This window comes from Petaurus breviceps, unplaced genomic scaffold, assembly GCF_028583685.1.
Source record: "Petaurus breviceps papuanus isolate PSGF00001 unplaced genomic scaffold, PetGlider_PUasm1.0 189, whole genome shotgun sequence".
Classification (NCBI taxonomy): Eukaryota; Metazoa; Chordata; class Mammalia; order Diprotodontia; family Petauridae; genus Petaurus; species Petaurus breviceps.
Window position 1 is genome coordinate 28,542,619 of NW_027185809.1, and position 20,782 is coordinate 28,563,400.

A 20,782-nucleotide genomic window follows, 5' to 3' on the forward strand; every position below is an offset into this window, starting at 1 on the left:
TACCTCCCAAGGTTGTTAAGAGGAATAAAAGATATATTTGTAAAGCACTTTAGAAAATGTAAAGCACTATATAAATGCTAGTTATTATTTTCATCACTGATGCCAGTCAAAATCAAAAGATTCAGAAGAGAAGGGAAGGCTTGGGGAGTGGATTGGTTAAAAAAGATGGTATCTAGGAATAGGCTTTGAATTTATGGATTAAAATGCAGCAATCTGAGGGGTGGAGCCAAGATGGCAGAGTAAAAGCAGGAACTTGCTGAGTTCCCACTCCAACCACCTCCAATACCTGTAAAAAAATGACTCTAAACAAATTTTAGAGCTACAGAACCCACAAAGTGACAAAGAGAAACAAATCACCAGCTGAAGGCAGCCTAGAAGGCCAACAGGAAGGCTCTATTGTACCAAGCTTGGAGCTGCACAGTCCCATATAAGCCATGCAGTCCCAGAACTGGGGCTGCCCTGACCAGAGGCACAGACCGGGCAGAGAAGACTTCAGGAGAGTAAATCACCAGCCACCATGGCAGTTTCCAAACTTCTCAACCCATAAAAGCCAAAGAGAAAGTAAAAGGTCAGTAGGGAACTCTGTTGGAACTGGGGGAGAGAAGAGCATGGTCCAACCCCTGCCCCTGGGGTGACAGAAGTGGCAGAGGCAGTGGCTGCAACTGCCTCCGTAGCTCCTGGCCTGCAGATTGTAGGGGGAATAAATGACCATTTAGAGGGTAATCACTCTTGCTTTGACCTGCTTGGATTTGGATCGCAGTCTTGGGTGGTGGTCCTAGGGTGAAGAATACCAGTATGCCAGACTTTGTGGGGGCTATAGAGAGGGCACCCTCCTCATAGCTCTGATGACAGCTGTGACAACTGCAAAAACCCCAGCAACTTGGGACAAAGCTCCCTCCACTCTGGAAGCAGAGTTCTACCATGGCAAAGAGATCAAAAGTCAAGCAATTGACTGGCAAGATGAGCAAGCAGAAGAAGTGTAATCAGACCATAGAATTTTTTTTTTGGTGGGGGGTGACAAAAAGGATCAAAACATGGAACCAGAAGAAGCCAATGAAGTCAAAACTCCTGCATCAAAAGCTCCAAGAAAAATATGAACTGGTTGTAGACCATGAAGGAGCTCAAGAAGGATTTTGAAAATCAAGTAAGAGAAGTGGAGGAAAAATTGGGAAGAGAAATGAGAATGAAGCAAGAAAATCATGAAAAGTGAATCAAAAGCCTGACTGAAGAAAATAACACTTTAAAAATAGACTAACTCAAATGGCAAAAGAGGTCCAAAAAGCCAATGAGGAAAAGAATGTCTTAAAAAGTTGAATTGATCAGATGGAAAAGGAATTTCAAAAACTCACTGAAGAGAATTCCTTCAAAATTAGATTGGAACAAATGGAAGCTAAAGACTTTATGAGAAATCAAGATACTATAAAACAGATCCAGACAAATGAAAAAATAAAAAGCAATGTGAAATATCTTATTGGAAAAACCACTGACCTGGAAAATAGATCCAGGAGAGATCATTTTAAAATCACTAAACTACCTGAAAGCCATGATCAAAAGAAGAACCTAGACATCATCTTTCAAGAAATTATCAAGGGAAACTGCTATGATATTCTACAATAAGAGGGCAAAATAGAAATTGAAAGAATACACCAATCACCTCTTTTAAAAGATCCCAGAAAGAAAACTCCTAGGAATATTATAGCCAAATGCCAGAGTTCCCAGGTCAAGGAGAAAATATTACAAGCAGTTAGGAAGAAACAAGTTTGGTATTGTGGAAACACAATCAGAATAACACAAGATCTAGCAGCTTCTACATTAAGGGCTTTAAATATGATATTCTGGATGTCAAAGAAGCTAGGATTAAAACCAAGAATCAGCTAACCAGAAAAACTGAGAATAATACTTCAGAAAAACTATGGATATTCAATGAAATAAAGGACTTTCAAGCATTATTGATGAAAAGACCAGAGCTGAACAGAAAATTTGACTTTCAAACACAAGAAGCAAGAGAAACATGAGAAGGTAAACAAGAAAAAGAAATCATAAGGAACTTATTAAAGTTGAACTATTTATATTCCTACATGGAAAAAAATGACAATTGTAACTCATAAGACTTTTCTCAGTATGATAGTTGAAGGGAATATATATGTATATACATACATGTATATGTGTGTATAGGAAGGTACATGTGTGTATAAATACATAAGTGAGTGTGTGTACACGTGTGTACAAGTAGACATAGAGGGCACAGGATCAGTTGAATAGGAAGGGATGATATCTAAAAAATAAAATTAAGAGGTGAGAGAGGAATATAATGAGAGAAGGAGAAAGGGAGAGATAGAATAGGATAAATTATCTCATATAAAAGAGGCAAGAGAACACTGTTACAATGGAGGGAAAGAGCAGAACAGTGAAAGGGACTGGGACAACCTTACTCTCATTGAATTTGACTTAAGGAGGGAAAAACATACATACTCAATATGGTATCTTATCGTACAGGAAATTAGGGGGGAAGGGGATAAGAGGTAGGATGATAGAAGGGAGGACAGATTGGGGGAGAGGGTAGTTAGAAGAAAACACTTTTGAAAAGGGACAGGGTCAAAGTAGAAAACAGAATAAGTGTGGGGAGGGTGGACGGCTAGGTGGCGCAGTTAGTAAAGTGCTGGCCCGAAGTCAGGAGGACCCGAGTTCGGTTCTGGCCTCAGACACTTAATACCCACACAAAAAAAACTAGCCATGTAACCTTGGGCAAGTTACTTAAACCCAATTGCCCTACAAAAGGCAAAACAAAACAAAACAAAATAAGTGTGGAGAGGGATAGGATGGAGGAAAATATAGTCAGTCTTTCACAATATAACTACTATGGAAACATTTTGCATAACTACACGTGTACAACCTATACTGAATTGCTTGTCTTCCCAGTGGGGGTGGGTAAGAAGGGAAGAAGGGAGAGATTCTGGAAATCAAAGTTTTAAAAACAAATGTTTTTTAAAAAATTGTTTCTTTTACATGCAACTGGGAAATAAGATATACAGGCACTAGGGTATAGAAATCTACTAGAAAGTTGGGGGTGGGGGGGATGAGGGAGGATATAAGAGAGAAGGGGTATTCAGTATGCTTGCTATCTTGAGGTGGGAGTAGAGGAAAGACAGGGAGAAAATCTGTAACTTGAAATCTTGTGGAAATGAATGTTGAAAACTAAAAATATATAAATACATTGGAAAAAATAAAATGCCACAATCTGAGTATAAAGTATAATCAATAAATAAAATGTAATCCTACTTGGATTCTAAAACATCAACTTCATAATTACAATACAGGAGACATATGGTTAGATAGCAGTATTACTGAAAAAAAATCTGTGGATTTTAATTGGTTGTCAGTTCAATATGAGTCAAAAATGTGATGATGCTGGCAAAAAGGCTAATGTAATCTAGCTCCATTCTGCCCTGGACAAGAAGGTTTAAAGGAGAAATGACAGCTATCTTCAAGTGTTTGAAGGACAATCTTGTCAAAGACAGACCAGGCTTGTTCTATGTAGTATCCCCAGAGGATAAAACCTATTTTGCTTCTAAGCTAGAAGATTTAGTTTTATATATGGGAAAAAAAATATCCTAACAATTAGAGTTCACCCAAAGTGGATGGGCTGCTTAGAAGGCACTAAGTTCTCCACATGAGGTCTTCAAGAAAAGGCTGGATGATCACTTCTCAGATAAATTATTATTACTATTTTTTTTCTTTTCATTTTTGGAGAGTAATTGGAGCTAAGTGACTTGCCCAAGGTCACACAGCTAGGTTTGTGTGTGTGTGTGTGTGTGTGTGTTAAGTGTCTGAGTCTGGATCTGAACCCAGGTCCTCCTGACTCCAGGGCCGGTGCTCCATTCACTGTGCCACCTAGCCGCCCCTATAATTTTCTTTTCTACCAATGAATGTATCACTCATTCAAGGACACTTCAGAAAATAGATGCAGATTTAAATAGTTCCTTAGTGTGATTATAAACACAGTTTGCTGTGTTTAGTGGGATTTTTCACCTACAATAAATACTTCAAATTTCCATGAGAGAAGGTTATAGGAGTAAGAACAGAAGAGAGAATTTGGGGTAAATAATAAGAAATCATGTAATGGTTTGGAAAGGTTCAAACTATTGAAGGAGGTGAGAGGTTGAATTTGAGGAGGGGAAATTGGGGGAAATTTAAAGATCAATCTCCAGGACCAAGCAGTGGTCTGGATTCTTCTTGGGAGTTAAAAGGGCAGCAGAATCAAGGACAATTAATAAAGGTATAAAAGGATTGAGGAGGATCAAGTTAGGAATTAGGGAGTTGAACCTGAAAAGGAAGGTTCAAGAAAAATAAAAGAGAAGAAAGTTGACAGGGCAAAGTAAGGAAAAGCAAGTGGAACAACTGAAAGATAGAATAGATTTGTGGGTGAAGCAAACTGATGAAACACACACAAGGCTGGTGCAAAGTTAAAGGAAAGATAATGTTATGGTCCAGGCTTAACTCAGGCCAGTCCAGTGATTCAGCTAGAAATTGAAATGCAATGAAGTATTTACGAATCATAAATAAAATTTTTAAAATGACTTTACCTATAGGGATAGGGATTGTCCTTGCAATTTCTCTGATATACTCATTCCCAAGAATGTGCAATATCCATTCCCACAATGTATTCACTTTGATTAACAACCACAACTATGACCCAAGCAGGAGATAGGTAACATCTCCACATGAGTAAAGGTACCCCTTCCCTCAGTGGTCTTCCCTTCTAAAATTCCTGATGGAAACTGGGGTGCCCCTATAGACCCATTGAGTGTTGGTATAAACATAACCTGGTCATCCATATCCAGCATACATACACACACATACACACACACAAGCTGAGTGAAGGTTTTCAGGAATGTCCTATGTTTTGACAGAGCAGAAAGTATTTCAATGCCTTATACCAGACTTCACAATTTGGTTTCCCCAGGCTTGTAGTAGGTAGTGGAAGGGGAGGCCCACAGCTAATGCCTGGTGCCATTAGCATGGGGTTCTACCCAGAAGGCAGGATTTAATTGTCCTTTTCATATACTGGTCATAGGAGGTAGAGGAATGGAGGTGGGAGTGAAGGGAGGAAGGAGGGACATAAATCTAGTTCTCCAAACCCAGCTCTTTTTTTAGTAATTTAATCCCCTCCTTTGCTGACCCTTATTGGGAAATAAACTGCAGAGGGAATTCTTCATAGGGCAAGATGTGCAGGACTTCTCATCTTAGTCTCCTAAGAAAGAATAAAGGACAATCTTAGTCTGGGGCCCTTACATATTTAATTGGCTTTGCAAAAGTAAATCATTTGTAAGATCTCCAAGTCTATGGAACTCTGGCTGAAATCAGGTCGTCATTTCCTACATTAGACCAAGGAACTCATTAAACATTGTTGTAATTACTCATTAGGTTGCTGTTTAAGCTTCTGCAACCTCCCAGTTTCCATGGTGGTAAAGGCTGACTCCTCTGTATAGGAAATGGGAGGAGGGGAGAGGGTAAGGCATAGTAACAGGATAAATCTGAGGCTATTTTACCACCAATGACAGTTCCTAACTCTCATCCTCTCTCCCACTCTCTTTCCTTATAGTGTAAATCTTAGCAGAATTCATCACTTTCACAAGTGAGATTTCTGGGCCTGAGGCTGTAATTCCTACCTGTAGCCCACTAGTCCTGCCTCCCTCACCATCATCATTGTCCTTTTCCACTGAGCAGTTCATTACCCACCCCTTTGCCTTCAAGACACAGCTCTTAAAAAAAAATAAAAACACAACAGTACTGACAAGATGGTGCACAAACATTTTCCTCACTTCCCACTAACTCTTGATCAACCCCTATCCCTCCCCCCCAAAGAGTAATTACATATCAGATATATAGCAATTACAACTGATTTCACAGGACAAAAAGAGTGAAAATTTGAATATAAAATCCTTATAAATTAATACCAGAAAATACTCATCCTTAAAGCATTCATTCAGCACCCCTCTTCAATCTGACTTTGTGGTTCATGCATAAGGCTCATACTGACATCTCCTCCTACTGCCAAGACTTTGCTGACATATATCATTCCTTGCTTATGTCCCACCACAAACAATGACAACAAGCAATAGACATTTGGGGGGAGTGAGGAGGGGCAGTTGCCTTCTGCTTGAGGTAGCCCTAGATTAAGGGACCCCAAGGCTGCAGAGACTCTGCCTGCAAATACTTCCTCACCCTCTTCCTACCCTGAAAAAAGCAGCAGATGTTGATCAAGCCCAACCAGAGAAAAGAACAACCCAAGGGAGGAAATGAATTAGGGAGCCAACATACTTGTACCAAACTGAAGGAAAGGACACTAAAACCCAAATGAGGCCAGTCCTGTCTCCCTCCCTATCCTCACTCTCAGAGACTACTCAGAACAGGGAACTAGGATAATGGACCCTAAATCCTACAATATGGGTGAAAACTGAGATCACTATATCTTCTAGTAGCATGGATGTACCCAGCAGCGAAGGGGTAGAAGACAAAAAAGTGATTAACAAAGCAATGGAGGAGGAAATAACAAAGATTTTAAAATAAAGAAAACTCAATAAAAACCAAAGGCATGAACAGATAAATCAACAAAGGGGATCCTAAAATTAGAAGAACAAATACTAAGCACTCAAAGACATTACAAAGCTCTATTAACAAATAAAGACAAAGTAAAGTGAACCAATACCTTATAAAACACAGAATCCTATGGAATACCAAGAGATGAAGGAGCTAAAAAAATTTTCAGAATGGTTCAAAAGAAAAATAAAATCCATGAGAGTATAAATTATGAATGGATCTATGTCAGAAATTATAGTTCTCAATGAAGAAATAAAAAAAATTCATTGGATTAGGAAAAAAATGAGTTTATGCTGGAAAGCTTCTCCAAAGAAGAAAAAGAAAAAATTCACATATTTGGAATAAAAAAAATACTCAAGTGGACAAAAAAAATCTGGCAGAAGAAAAGCAAAAGGGAATAATGTTAAATACACACACACATGCACACACACACGCATGCATGCATGCATGCATATGATCCCTATATAAGCTAAATCCATTGACCTTGAAGACAACATGTACAGAGACAGTTTAAGGATCATACGTCTCCCAGGAGAACATGACAAACAAAAACCAAAACTGTATTCACATCTGTCTCCAATTGCTGGATACACAAAACCAATTTCTTTTCATTTTCTTAATACTGTTCATCTAGCTTTTCTAAAACCATTAGTAAAAGTCAGGAGAAACTGACTTATGAAATATTACTCTCCCTGTCAACTCCCTCCAGCATCCATCTGGCTAATCCTACAACGTCACTAGGGGCCCCCTCCTTATCCCTTTGAGAGGGTTCCACATAGATGCCTATACCAGGCCCTATACCTCTGTCTATCCAATAAGTCCAACTACTCTTCCTCTAATTAAACCACAAAATTAGCCACCAAGTCATTGCAATTGAATCTTGGCAAATAATACCAAATATTCTGGGCTAGGCCTAACTCATGAATCCAGTGATTTAGGAATTGGATTGGAATGCATTGACACACTTATGGCCCATAAAATATAATAGCAATGACTTTGCTTATAATAGCGGATGATAAGGATAATATTGCTAAAAAACAAACTATATTTCCGCCACATTCACCAGGGCAGCAACACTGGGTCAGAAAGATGTTCCACAGGGCAGTAGGAACTCTTCCTAACTTCAGGAACAACAGCTCCCTATAGGCTGGGCATTAGTCCTAAAGATCATTCAAATCCCCAGGGCAGTTTCCTTTCCTCCTTAAAGGAAAACTATCCCAGCCTACAAAAAATAAATATTGTTTCTTCTTCAGAAGGGATATGGCTGTGGTATTATGACTGAGATTGTGGAAAGGAAATGAGTGGGATTGTCAAGTTATTAAGAGATAATACACATTGGCTATAAAAGTTTAAACTTAGTACTTGGGGTTGAGGTGGATAAAAAGGCTAAAAATCTCAACCAGTATGAAGAGTTAGGGAAAATATGCAGTGACTTGTATGAAGTATGCTTGATTTCTGCCATAGGTGAATGACTTTTAGCTATGTTTTAAGTGTAGGTTAATCTCTCTCTAGAGTTTAATCAACTTGGAAAACACCTGTCCACACTTCAGTTTGTTAGGGATTACATAAAAGTTCCTAAAAGAAATAAATAAGGCTTCAGTGCAGGGGAAAGGGACATCTGAGGTAGATAGGAGAATGAATTTTATCAGATGATGGAGAGTAGAAGGGTGTTACACAGAGGAAAAGGGGGAGGAAGAATAGCTGTAAAATTTGAGCCTAAAAGAAGATTTTAGGCTCTTTCTGAAGAGAAGGGTGCTGAATGTGCTAAGGAGGAAGAAGTTGCTTTACCTTCAAAGAATGATGCAACAAACACATAGAGCCATCAGCAAAGAGATCATCCAATAAAGATCAGAGAAAGGATGAGTAGTGATAGTTGGTGATTATCTTTTCAGAGATACTGAGACAGTTATTTTTTTTTACCTGATAACAACAGAGAGGTCTGCTGCCTTCCTAGGGCATGTATCCAAGAGAGATACTTCCAAAATTTATCAAAGCGATGACTACTCCCTACTTCTGATGCTCACTATGGGCATAAATGATACTAATGGAAGGAAGTAATACCAATAATTATGAAGACAGGCAAAAAACTGAAGGTCATAGGGGCACATGTTGTGTTTCCCTCACTCTTATCCAATGAAGGCAAAGAATAAAGAAGAGAAAAATGAATTTGGTAAGGTGACTAAGACAGTGTTGTCTCAGAATGGCATTCAGACTTTCAAATCACAACTTAAAATATAGGAATGACAGATGCCTGGCCAGAAATAGAGTATATCCAACAAAGACTAGTAAGAGTGTATTTGTCAAGTGTCCCACAAATATAATCAAAATAACTTTAAAATAAATAAATAAATGATGGGAGAGGGAGAAGAATGCCTATGTATATCTACCAATCCAGATATCATAGAGAGTAGTTATAATGAAGGAAAAAGAATAGCTGTGGAGACTCCCAGAAATTCATAGGAGAAAGTAGCAAAACCCATGATCTCCACATGCCAAAGTTTAGCAACAAATAAAAGAACTGCTAGTGGAAAAGTTGACCTCAAAGAGACTTCATGGGATGAAACCTATGACTGGACTATGGCTAGGAATAGGTATCTCTTATTCAAAATCCCATTAGCTTTAAAAAATAAAAGAGTGGGGAAACACTATCAACATATATCCAAGTGGAATAGCATGATGGAGAGTATAAGGGTCAAAGTCAATGAAGGGATAAAGAGTGATTTTATCACTGGGGTAACACTACAGATGGTCTGAGAAGAAAGTATAAATAGATAAGAATCGAGGGAAATAGAACACAAGCCTGGCACAGAGGCATGACATAGTAGTGGTGGTGAACTTCAATTATCAAGACATCTAATGTAACTCTTGCCTAAAGTATAGCAGCTTATACATTTTTGACCTGCCTTGAAGATAATTTCATCATTCAGAAGGAGGAGGAAAAAAGAAGAAATTCTATTTTGGATCTAAGAATCACTGACAAAAAGGAACTGGTGGCTGAGGTGCAAATGATAGGTCCTTGGTTGGGACTGGAGAAGAGTAACTACTACCTCCCCAAGTTTATGAGAAAGAAAATGAGCAAATCTAGGAAAAATCTGACATGTAATCTAGATTTCTGGAAAACAAGGGTGGCTAGGTGGCGCAGTGAACAGAACACCAGCCCTGGAGTCAGGAGGACCTGAGTTCAAATCTGGCCTCAGACACTTGACACACTTACTAGCCATGTGACCTTGGGCAAGTTACTTAACCCCAACTGCCCTCCAAAAAGACAAAGAAATAGATTTCTGGAAAACAGATTGCAAAGGATTGAGAAGAAAGATAGATAGGATGCCATGGATTAAAGTTTTACAATTAAAATTCTCATTCTAGAAGAGATGGAAACTCAATTCTAGGGAAGAATAAAAAACAGGATTTGTGTGAAAAGACCAATATGGATGCACAGAGAATTTACCAATCAATTTAAATGTTAAAAAGAAATGTTCAGGTAACTGGGATTTCCTTCACCCAACATTCACTAGACTTCATTTTTCCCCACTTCCACCCTTATTCCTGATATTGTACCACCACCTCCTTTCTTTCTTAAGAGTTTAATATTGCCACTTCAAGGTTAACCATGGATGATGCTGTTGGCTGCCTTTGTTGTTGACCAGGACTCCAACAAATGCAAAGCTGACTTTGCAAGAAAAGATTACCCTCAGGATGTCTTTCCCTTCATTCTTAAATACCCTAGACATAAAGATGTGTTTCAGGTATGAGCAATAAATATATAAGGGATGAGGTTAAGAGCAAGAAAGGTAAATATGCCATTGAATATAGCATTGTCACCACTTGAATAACATGGAAAAGATCTGGAACCATGCTTTCTAGAAACAGCCAGGAGGCACAGTGGATAGAACACTGGACCTGAAGTCAGGAACACCTGAGTTCAAATCCAGTCTCAGATACTTGTTAGCTTCATGACCCTGTGCAAATCACTTAAGCTCTGTTTTCCTCAGATTCCTCAGCTATACAATGGGAATAATAATAGCACCTATCTCATAGGGTTATTGTTAGGATCCAATGAGATAATATTGGTAAAGCATTTAGCACAGTGCCTGGTACATTAAAAATGCCAGTGCTGTGTTGTCTAGTGGTAAAACCACATACCCAGACTTTCTTTGGAGTATACAAAAGGATATCAAATCCCTACCCCCTAGATCATTGCCTGCCCCAACTTGTCTGTCTGGACTCGAGGTTCTATCCTGGCCTTCTAGTATACTTTTTAGCAAATGTGAATCAGTGAGCAGGCATGTTATGAATCTGAGTCTTCCACCGTCTGCCACAAATACTTCTAAATGGAGAGTTGCATTTTTGTTTTGGGGGTTTTTTTGGTCAAAGGGTATGGCATGATAATTGCCTCCCACCAAAAGATATGAGATTAGCATGCTTTATTTGTTATATATGGTCCTTGACTCCAGGATTAAAAACTGAAATTTGGAAGGTGAAGAACATTAATGAGTGTGTTAGAAGCAAATATCCCCAAAATCCAACAGAGTGTCTTCGGGATACACACACACACACACACTATATAAATATATCAGAATAAATATTCTATGATGCATTATTAGAGGAAGAAGGCTTCTCCACTTTACAAAAGGAGCCAGCTGGGTGGTGCAGTGGATAGAGTGCTTGACTTGAAATCCAAAAGACCTGAATTCAAATCCTGCCTCAGACAACTTACTTAGTTGTGTGGTCCTGAGTAATGAACTTAACCTCTGTTTTCCTCAGTTTCTTCATCTATAAAATAGTGGTAATAATAGCACCTAACTGGGTTGTTGTGAGGCTAAAATTAGATGACACATACAAAGTGTTTTACAAACTTTAAAGCACAATAAAAATTCTAGTTATTGTTGTTGTTAAATCCAGACAAAGTGAGGAGGTGGAGGTAGTTGTATTAATTACCTGTAAATTATGTAATCCTTCAAAAACTATTTTTATACCTTCACCTTACCGCCTATAACTTTTTTTTGTCATAGTCATAATGGCCCCCTTCCTTGCCCATGACATAGATGTGAATGAAAGCCACCCTAGAACTTCAAAAATATTGCTATCAGTGATTGAGAGAGGTGAGAAGCTTTACCTGTTCACTGACTTAAGACCAATTCAAACAAAAGTGTACATCCTAAAGGAAGAAAGAGGATGAAATGTGCAGAAGACAGAAGCAAAACTGTGTGATAGAAAATGAATTTTAAGATTGTGGGACTATCCCATAGAAACAATGGGAGAAGTGCCAAAATTCGCAATGAAATGCAGCTGGCGGGGGAAGTCTGGGACAACAAAAAGGGGGTTGTTTTTTAGCTATATTGGGAGAAAAAGAAAACTTAAACGAGGGATAGGAGTTTTGCTTGGGGTGGGTGGAATAATGATAACTGACAACAAAGAAAAAATAAGAGTTGCTCAAATCTTATTTTGTTTCTACTTTCCCTGTGAAGGACAATGACCTTACTACCAGAAATGACAGGACAAAATTCACTTACAGAGTTGAAAAACGACATAAGGAAAGAGATCATAAAAGAACACCAAGTTGCCTATGATAAATTCAAGCCATTTGTCTTAGAAGAATTGTACTCTCAAGTCACCAAAAAAAAAAAAAAAAACCGTGGCAGATGTGATTCGCTAAGCCACGGGGGACTTACCACAAGATTGGAGAAAGGTGAATGTCCCAATTTTTTCTAGAAAGGGAAGAGAACAGTCTGCAAACCATAGGCCAGTGAGCTTAACTTCATTACTCAGGAAAATTATAGAACAAATCATAAAAGAGATGGGTGGTGAGTACCTAGAAAGGGAAGCAGCAATTACAAAGAACCAGCCTGGCTTCTTCAAGGCAGGTTATGCCAGACTAACCTCATTTATTTTTCTGACAGGATTACTAACCTAGTTCAAAGAGAAGAATGCTGTGGATATAGTTTGCCTACATTTTAACAAAGTTTTTAATAAAGTATCTCTTACTATCCTTGTGGAAAAGAAGGAAAAATATTGATTAGATGATAATACAGCTAAATAGAGTCAGAACTAGTTGGCTAGAAAGGCTCTAAAGAGGAAATGGCTCAGTTAATAGGGCAGGTGGTCACCAGTGGAAGATCCCAAGAATCTGTATTTGGCCCTGGGTTGCTTAACATTTTTATCAATGACTTGGACAGAGGCATAAGAAGAGGCATGCTCTTCAAATTTGGAGATGATACAAAGCAGGGATGAAGAGCTAACACTGTCAAGATCCAGTACTCCAAAAAGAAACTTGACATACTAGACCACTGGGATGGAACTCAAAATGTTAAGTCTTACAAGTGGGAATAAAAATCAGTTTCACACGCACAAAATGGAGACAACATGACTAGGCAACAGTTGTTCTGGAAAAGATCTGGGGGTTTTAGTGGACTGCAAGCTTAATACATCAGCACTGTAATGTGGCAGCCAAGAAAGCTAAAGCGACCTTGGGCTACATTAAAAGAGACACAACTTCTAGAAAGAGAGACCACTGTATCTTGCCCTCCCCCTGTGGTCATTTGTAAAGTGTTATAGAAATGTGAAGTCATTATTATTGTGGACTGTGCATATATTTGTGGGAAATGATGTTTTAGATGTTGGACCAGTTTTAGTGTATTCAAAGCAGAACTGGTCCCCAGTTTAATACCAGAGAAAGAAAAGTCTCATTTTTCACTTAACCATCAAATCTGCTGGATTTGATGCCTCCTCATGAATGAGAGGCAGCCCAACCCATTGGAAAAAGCATTAGATTTGGCCTCAATCGATCTTCCAATCCTGATGTTCCTGCCTCCTATCTGTATGACCCTGGACAAAAGTTATTTAACCTCTCTCACCTCAGTTTGCTCCTCTGTGAAATGACTGGGGTTGGACTAGATGATCTCTAAGGATTCTTCCATCTTAATCAATCAATGAACATTTATTCAGTATCAACTATATACCAGAGAGTCTGTAAGCACTGAGGATACAGAAAAAAAGGAAAAACCAGTCCTGCCCTCAAGGAGCTTACAATCTAATGGAGGAGACAATAATCATTCAGTTAAACATTTATTAAGTGCCTACTGTGTGTCAAGCAATGTGCTAAGTGGGAAAAAAAAGAAGCAAAAGATAATTCCCACCTTCAAGGAGCTTATACTCTAATAGAGAAGATAACAAGCAAACAAATACATACAAACAAGCTCTATATAGGATAAATGGGAAATAATTAACAGAAAGAAAGTACTAGAATTAAGAAGGACTGGGAAAGGCTTCCAATAAAAGATGGGATTTAAGTTACGATGTAGAGATTCCCAAAGTGGGCAATACTACCTGCTGGGGGGCAGTGGAAAAATGAGGGGGGTAATAGCCTTGGGTGTAATTGGGGGGCATTGAATAAAAATAAGGGGGTAGTAGAACTATAAGGAAAGAAGAAAAGAGAAGAAAATTTTGAAAAACTGTCTGTACATGTTTCATCTGTCAAGTAACAGAGTTAAAGTTGCAGTGATTACATTATTTTTCCAAATAAGTAGACAAAATGCAAGTGATAACCAATTAGTGGTCAAGTCCACCAACAGGTCTTAACAAGCAAGTGTTGGAAGGTGAGCCTGTCACATTGTTGGGAACTCCAGCAGGTATGGGCAGAAATATGTACATGTAATGACTTCTTTACAATACGAAACTATACAGTTACATGATGCAATACCACATCATCAAAATTTCAATTCAGGAAAAAAAAACACAAATTTACAGTAAATTGTTAAATATAAGATGCATCTTTTTTTAATATTTTTTCAAAATGAGGCAAAAATGTTTTTAATTGTTACAGGGCTAAAGAAAGTAGATTTCCAGGGGGTGCTGAATAATTTTTTTAAGGGGGCAGAAGGACAAATAAATTTGGGAACCTCTGACTTAAAGGAAGCCAGGGAGGTCAGTAGAGGGAGAGCATTCCAGGCATAGGAGATAGCCAGAGAGAGAATGCCAGGACCCAAAAGGTAGAGCATCTGTCCCCTTTAACTCTAAAGCTATGATCCCTGCAAATTCAACCTGTCAGAATATGGCATTAGAGAGCAACAGTGACCACATAAGTCAGATGACCTCACCTCAGGACAGAGTGGGGAGGAATTAAGGAAACTCTCCAGCAATCACCCCCCAGGAGTCTGTACCTGTATTTCCTGGACGCTCTCTTCTTCTTTGGCATCCACTTTCTTCTCAATCCCTTCACCTCGTAACAAGGCTTCCAGTGTGGTGCTTTCTGATGTGAACCCATCTTTCTTCAGGGGCAGGTCCACTTCTGAAAAGCAATAAAAGCCAGAAATAGATGTTGGACTTTGGTAGTACCTGTGGATAGTTAAGCAAAGCGGGAGGGAGCAAGGACCCTTAACTTAAAAAGGAAGAGAGGGGAAGGTCTCTAGGGTAGCGGTAGTTTTCTCCAAGCAAAGCCAGGTATTCATTTTTGTTATTCATTCATTTCAGTCATATTTGACTCTTCATGACTCCATTTGGGGTTTGCTTGGCAAAGATACTGGAGAGGTTTGCTCATTTTACAGATGAGGAAACTGAAGCAAACAGGGTTAAGTAACTTTTCCAGGGTCACACAGCTATTACGCATCTAAGGTTAGATTTGAACTCAGGAAGGTGAGTCTTCCTGATTCCAGGCTTGGCATTCTATCCACTGAGTCACCTAGTGGCTCCTCAGATGGGCATAGCACATGCCCACCATAGATAGAATCGAAGATTTAGAGCCAGAAGAAATCTCAGAGGTCATTTAGTTCCACACACTCCCTTATTTGAAGGATAAGGAAATGAAGGGCCTAGCAAAGAAAAATGACCTCCCCAAAGTCTCACACTGGTAATAAATAAATAGCAGAGACAGAATTTGAATCTGATTCCTTTTACTGCACCAGATTGCTTCATTTCTGTGTCATCTAAGGATTCCTGACCTAGGATACATACATACCCCCAAGGTATACAAGAAGTTTGTCAAACAATATAGTAATTTTATAAATAACCATATTAAAAATTAAGTAATTTATTTCTTATGTGTATATGCATAGCAAGCTCTAGAATTTATTTTCTTTCATTTTGAATAGAGGGTACAAAAAACTTTCCTTAGAGATATTAGATATGGGGAGTGAAAAAAAGGTTGGAACCTCTTGCCTTAGACTTTCTGCAGACTCTTCATATTTCTTTTTCAAAGTCCCAGATTAAACATGGTAGTCTAAAGTCAGATTAATGACAAGAATAAAGGAAAGTTGATGTCATAGTTGATGTTGACCATATTTTTATTTATACTAGCCAACATGACATTATTTTGATGATGGTAACGTCACATTATAGACTGCTCCACGGTTGTCAGCCTATTAAGACCACCGCACCCCAAACCTGACCCTATCACATCCTGTTTATCTCAAATCAACCCAATAGACTAGTAACTAAACACTGAGGCCACATGGGCCATGAATTTGAGAAATGGTAGGTGTAAAGGGATGAAAGCATAAAAAAGCAAAATGAACACACAGCATTCTAGTTCAGTTTATCAAAGTATAAAAGAAATATCAATAATCATGATTACAACATCTAATGAAGATTCATAGTGCTTGTTAATGTTTACAAAATGCTTTACATACGTTTTCTCATTTGAAGAAACAAGTAAGCCCTGGAAAGTAGGTATCATAGGTGCTATTATTCCCATTTCACAGGAGGAATCAGAGGCTCAAAGATATTAAGTGCCAACTAATAACTAATACCAACAGTGGGATTTGAATTCAAGCCTTTCATATTCCAAGTCCAACAATGTATCCATTATGTCAGCCTTGTTGTTATTCAATCATTTCTGTTCATAACCCCATTTGGGGTTTTCTTGCAAAGATACTAGAGAGGTTTACCATTTCCTTCTCCGGTTCATTTTATAGATGAGGAAACTGAGATAAACAGGGTTAAGTGACTTGCCCTGGGTCACAAAGCTAGTAAGTGTCTGAGACTGGATTTGAATTCAATTCTTCCTGACTCCAGATCCAGCATTCTATCCTCTATCAGAGTGCCACCTAGCTGCCCTGTTATTCCAACCTATGTACTAGATTAAAATAGGCAAAAGGGTAGACTAAAATAGATATAACAATTTTTAAATATTCTGATTTTAAAGCTTATGGTGTTATATCACTTGTTAACATAATTTTCCTAGTAATAATTCATCTAAGAGAATCAAATTAAATGTGACTATTTGTATTACCTCGTTATTACCCTGGAATACATCATTCTAGCTGACCTGCAAAACCCACAGGTTTCCAGTATTGTTGATAAACAGCACTTGAGGTCAGAACAAAAAGGCAACTGACCCTACCCTAATTTCTGCCCACAGGGGAAGAAGAGGGAAGGCACTAGAATTAAGAGGGATTGGAGAAGGCTTCTTTTTTTAATATATATAAGCAATTGGGGTTAAGTAACTTGCTCAAGGTTACATGGCCAGTTTTTTTTGTGTGGGTGTTAAGTATCTGAGGCTGGAACCGATCCAGGGTCCTCCCGACTCCGGGGCCGGCACTCTTACTCACTGCACCACCTAGCCACCCCTTGAGGAAGGCTTCTTACAAAAGATGGGATTTTAGTTAGGACTTAAAGGAAGCCGTAGAGGTCCTGACAAAAGTAAATAACAGGGCTAAGAAAAAAAATGGTATCAGAGCTAAGAAGGAAAAAATAGGTCTGAGATCTTGCAGGATGTAAGTCCTGGTTAAAGACTCATAAGGTGAAGCTGAGCTCTAAGTCTTTTTATGTGTCTTTTTTTATGTCCTCATGTGAATGAAAGGATTAACTAATACTTTAAGCCTACACATTTTCAATTTAACACAAATCCGCTGCACCAGGTGGCACAGTGGAGTGGGTGGGACACTATGACTAGGAAGGAGAATCCTAGATTCTAATCTGGGCTCATTATCCTCTCTGAGCCTCAACTGCCTCATCTGTCAAATTGTGGGGTATTAAGAAAGAGTTGAGATCATATATATATATATATATATATATATATATATATATATATATATATATAATATCTATGTATATAAAATGTTTTCATATTTTATACTATATTATACAGTATTATATCTAAATGTATTTTAAATAGAATGTTTCACATAAAATGTTTTATATGCGTGTATATAGTCACACACATCTATAACACAACAAATTTATAGATGATAAAACTGTTAGATGTCAAGATCAAGTAACCATATATTGAAATATTCAATCTAGACCAAAGTGACTAACACAGATTTCTGAGTTAACTAGCTTCTACTCTAATATAACTAGCATCTCAACCTACCCTTGAACCACATGTGGCAAGCCATCATGCCACCTATGGAGAAAACAATCAATCAACAAGTATTTATTAAGCTTCTTCTGTGGCAGGCACTGGGCTAGGCACTAGGGATACAAGCTCAAAGAATTAAACAATCTCTACTCATAAAGAGTTTTTTAATGGGGGAAACAAGTAGTTATAAATGCATGGGGGGGTGAAAAGTCCAACCTATGAGGTATGTGTGTGTAGTTGAAAGTCTCATCTCTAGGTTTATGTATATAGTTGAAAGACCCACCCATAAAGTATGTGTAGGTGAAAAGTCCCACCTATAAGATGTGCGTGTAGGTAAAAGTCCCATCTCTAAAGTGTGTATAGGTGAAAGTTTCACCTCCAAGGTGTGTGTGTGTGTGTGTGTGTGTGTGTGTGTGTGTGTGTAGGTGAAAGTCCTACTTATAAGGTGTGTGTGTAGGTGAAAGTCCCATTTCTAGGTTTATGTCCATAGTTGAAAGTTCAATTTATAAGGGGTGTGTGTAGATGAAAGTCCCACCTATAAGGTGTGTGTGGGTGTGTGTGTGTGTGTACAGAGGATAAATATAAAGTGAAAGGGAAGGAAGGAAGCAAATATTCATTAAGCACTTGCAACATGCCTGGCAATGTGCTAAGAATTTTACAAACATTATCTCATTCAATGCTCACAACAGCTCTGGAAGGTAGATACTATTATTATCATCCCCATTTTACAATTCAGGAAATTGAGGCAAACTTGGGTTAAGTGACTTGCCCAGAGTCACACAGCTAGCACATGTCAGAGGCCAAATTTTAACTCAGATCTTCCTGACTCCAGGCCCAGCACTCTATTTATACATAAAAAATAGTTTAGTATTTTAGGAGGGAGAGAGCTAGTAGTCAGGAGAATCAGAAAAGGTTTCATGTAGAAGATGGTGTATGAGCTGCATCTTAAAGGAAGAGAGGGATTCTTTGAGGAGGTAATAAGGAAGAAGTAAATTCCAGCAAAGGAACTGGTCAACAGAAAAAGCACAAAGAAAACAGACAGAATTTCCTATACGAGGAACAGAAAAGACAGTCTGGCCAGACCACAAAATGTAGGAGGGAGGGAGTGATGTCTAATGAGGCTGGAGAGATAGTTAAGGGCCAGATTTTATAGAACTTTAAAAGCTAAGCAGAGGAGTTTTTAGTTTATCCTAAAGGCAATAGGAAGCAGCTAAAGTTGGTTGAGTCACCTGGTCCTATCTGTGTTTAGGGGAAATTAGTTTGGCAGCAATGTGTAAGATGAAATGGAGTGGGGAGAGACGAGCAGAGAGATCAATTAGTAGGCTGTTGCAATAATCTAGGAGAGTGGAGATGAGGGTCTGAAGTAATGTGGTGGGGGACGGGGGAGGGGGTGTCAGATGAATGAGACATTGTAAAGGTAGAACACAAGATTTGGCAACTTTATTGGACACATGGGGTAAAGGAGAGTGTGGAGTCAAGGTAATTTTCTTTTTGTTTTTGTTGAGTCATTTTAGTCATGTCCTACTATTCATGACCCCTTTGGGGGTTTTCTTGGCAAAGACACTGGAGTGGTTTCACCATTTACTTCTCCAGTTCATTTTACAGATGAGGGAACTGAGGCAAATACTGAGATTACAAAACTGGAAATATGGTGGAGCCTTTGACAGAAATAGGCAGGTTTTGAAAAGAGGAGGGAAAGATGAAGAATTTGGATGTGTTAGTTTAAGTTGTCTTTGGGATATCCAGTTTAAATGCCCAATAGGCATCTGGTGATCCGAGATTGAAGATCAGGTGAAAAACTAAAACTAAATATATAAATTTAGGAATCATTTCCATAGAGAAAAGAGTATTAAACCCATGGGAGTTGATGAGGTAAACCTCTCCTGATCTCTCTCTCTCTTTGTTTTTGAATTTTTTTTTTTTTTTTGCTTTTTGATGGGGGGAAGGCAGGGCAATTGGGGTTAAGTGACTTGCCCGAGATCACATGGCTAGTAAGCGGTAAGTGTCTAACTCAGATTTGAATTCAGGTCCTCCTGATTCCATGCCTGATGCTCTATTCACTATGCCACCTAGCTGCCCCCCTGATCTCATTTTTCAAACCGTTCTTGGTTCCTTTTCTCTTCAAAAGAATTTGTGGCCATTTTGGCTCCTCCCTATTATCAAAGCTGAGCCAAGGATATAGTCACTGAGCCATCACCAGTCATCTTGATTTTTGTCTTACCACTGAACTCTGATGACTCTGAAGGAGAGAGGAAACCTGACAGCTTTGCATAGCTCTGCCTCGCTTAAACTCAATTCACAAACAAGTCAATTCATCATCACCCTCATGATGTCATTGGTCCTCTTCAAGAAGGAAGGACAAACAACACCTCCAAGGTCCAAAATAGTGACTCGTCTGTCTTGCCCATCAGTCCCCGCCCCCCCCCCCCCCCCCGTGTTCACTCCCAGGTCAGTGTTGACCCACAACTCCTTATAAATGTGGAATATTGCCAAATGATACCTCCACACCATGGTCATCATCCGCTGACAGGAAAAGAGGACTGGAGGACAAGATCCCTCACAGTTCTGGCATTTCTGTGGTTTCATGACATTTGGAGACTTCCTTGGAAGCTTAGATCCTTTTTATTTTTAAGTTGTTCCTGAAAGCATCCATAGTGCTTTCACTAGCCATACACATGCATGCGCGTATACACACGTTATTTCAAGATTATCCTATTAATACATGCACATTTAAAATAATACATATGATAAACAAATATACATGAGAGGAAGTGTATCATAATGGATCCAGAAGTGATCTGAGAGTCAAAAAGACCCAGATTCAAGTCTCTCCTCTAATGAATACAGGCTGCATGAGACCAAGAAGATCACTCAGCCTTTCAGTGC

General features: G+C 38.7%; 1 protein-coding gene across 2 annotated transcripts in view; it reads right to left on the reverse strand.

The window, feature by feature from the left end:
* The window catches only part of DPF3 (double PHD fingers 3), a 429,392-nt gene that overhangs the window by 178,285 nt on the left and 230,325 nt on the right, over positions 1-20,782 (reverse strand). For both annotated transcript variants that reach the window (XM_069092092.1, XM_069092091.1), the window contains exon 4: positions 14,760-14,887. In XM_069092092.1, the coding sequence (XP_068948193.1) occupies positions 14,760-14,887 (128 nt within the window). The remainder of the gene's footprint in view (positions 1-14,759; positions 14,888-20,782) is intronic.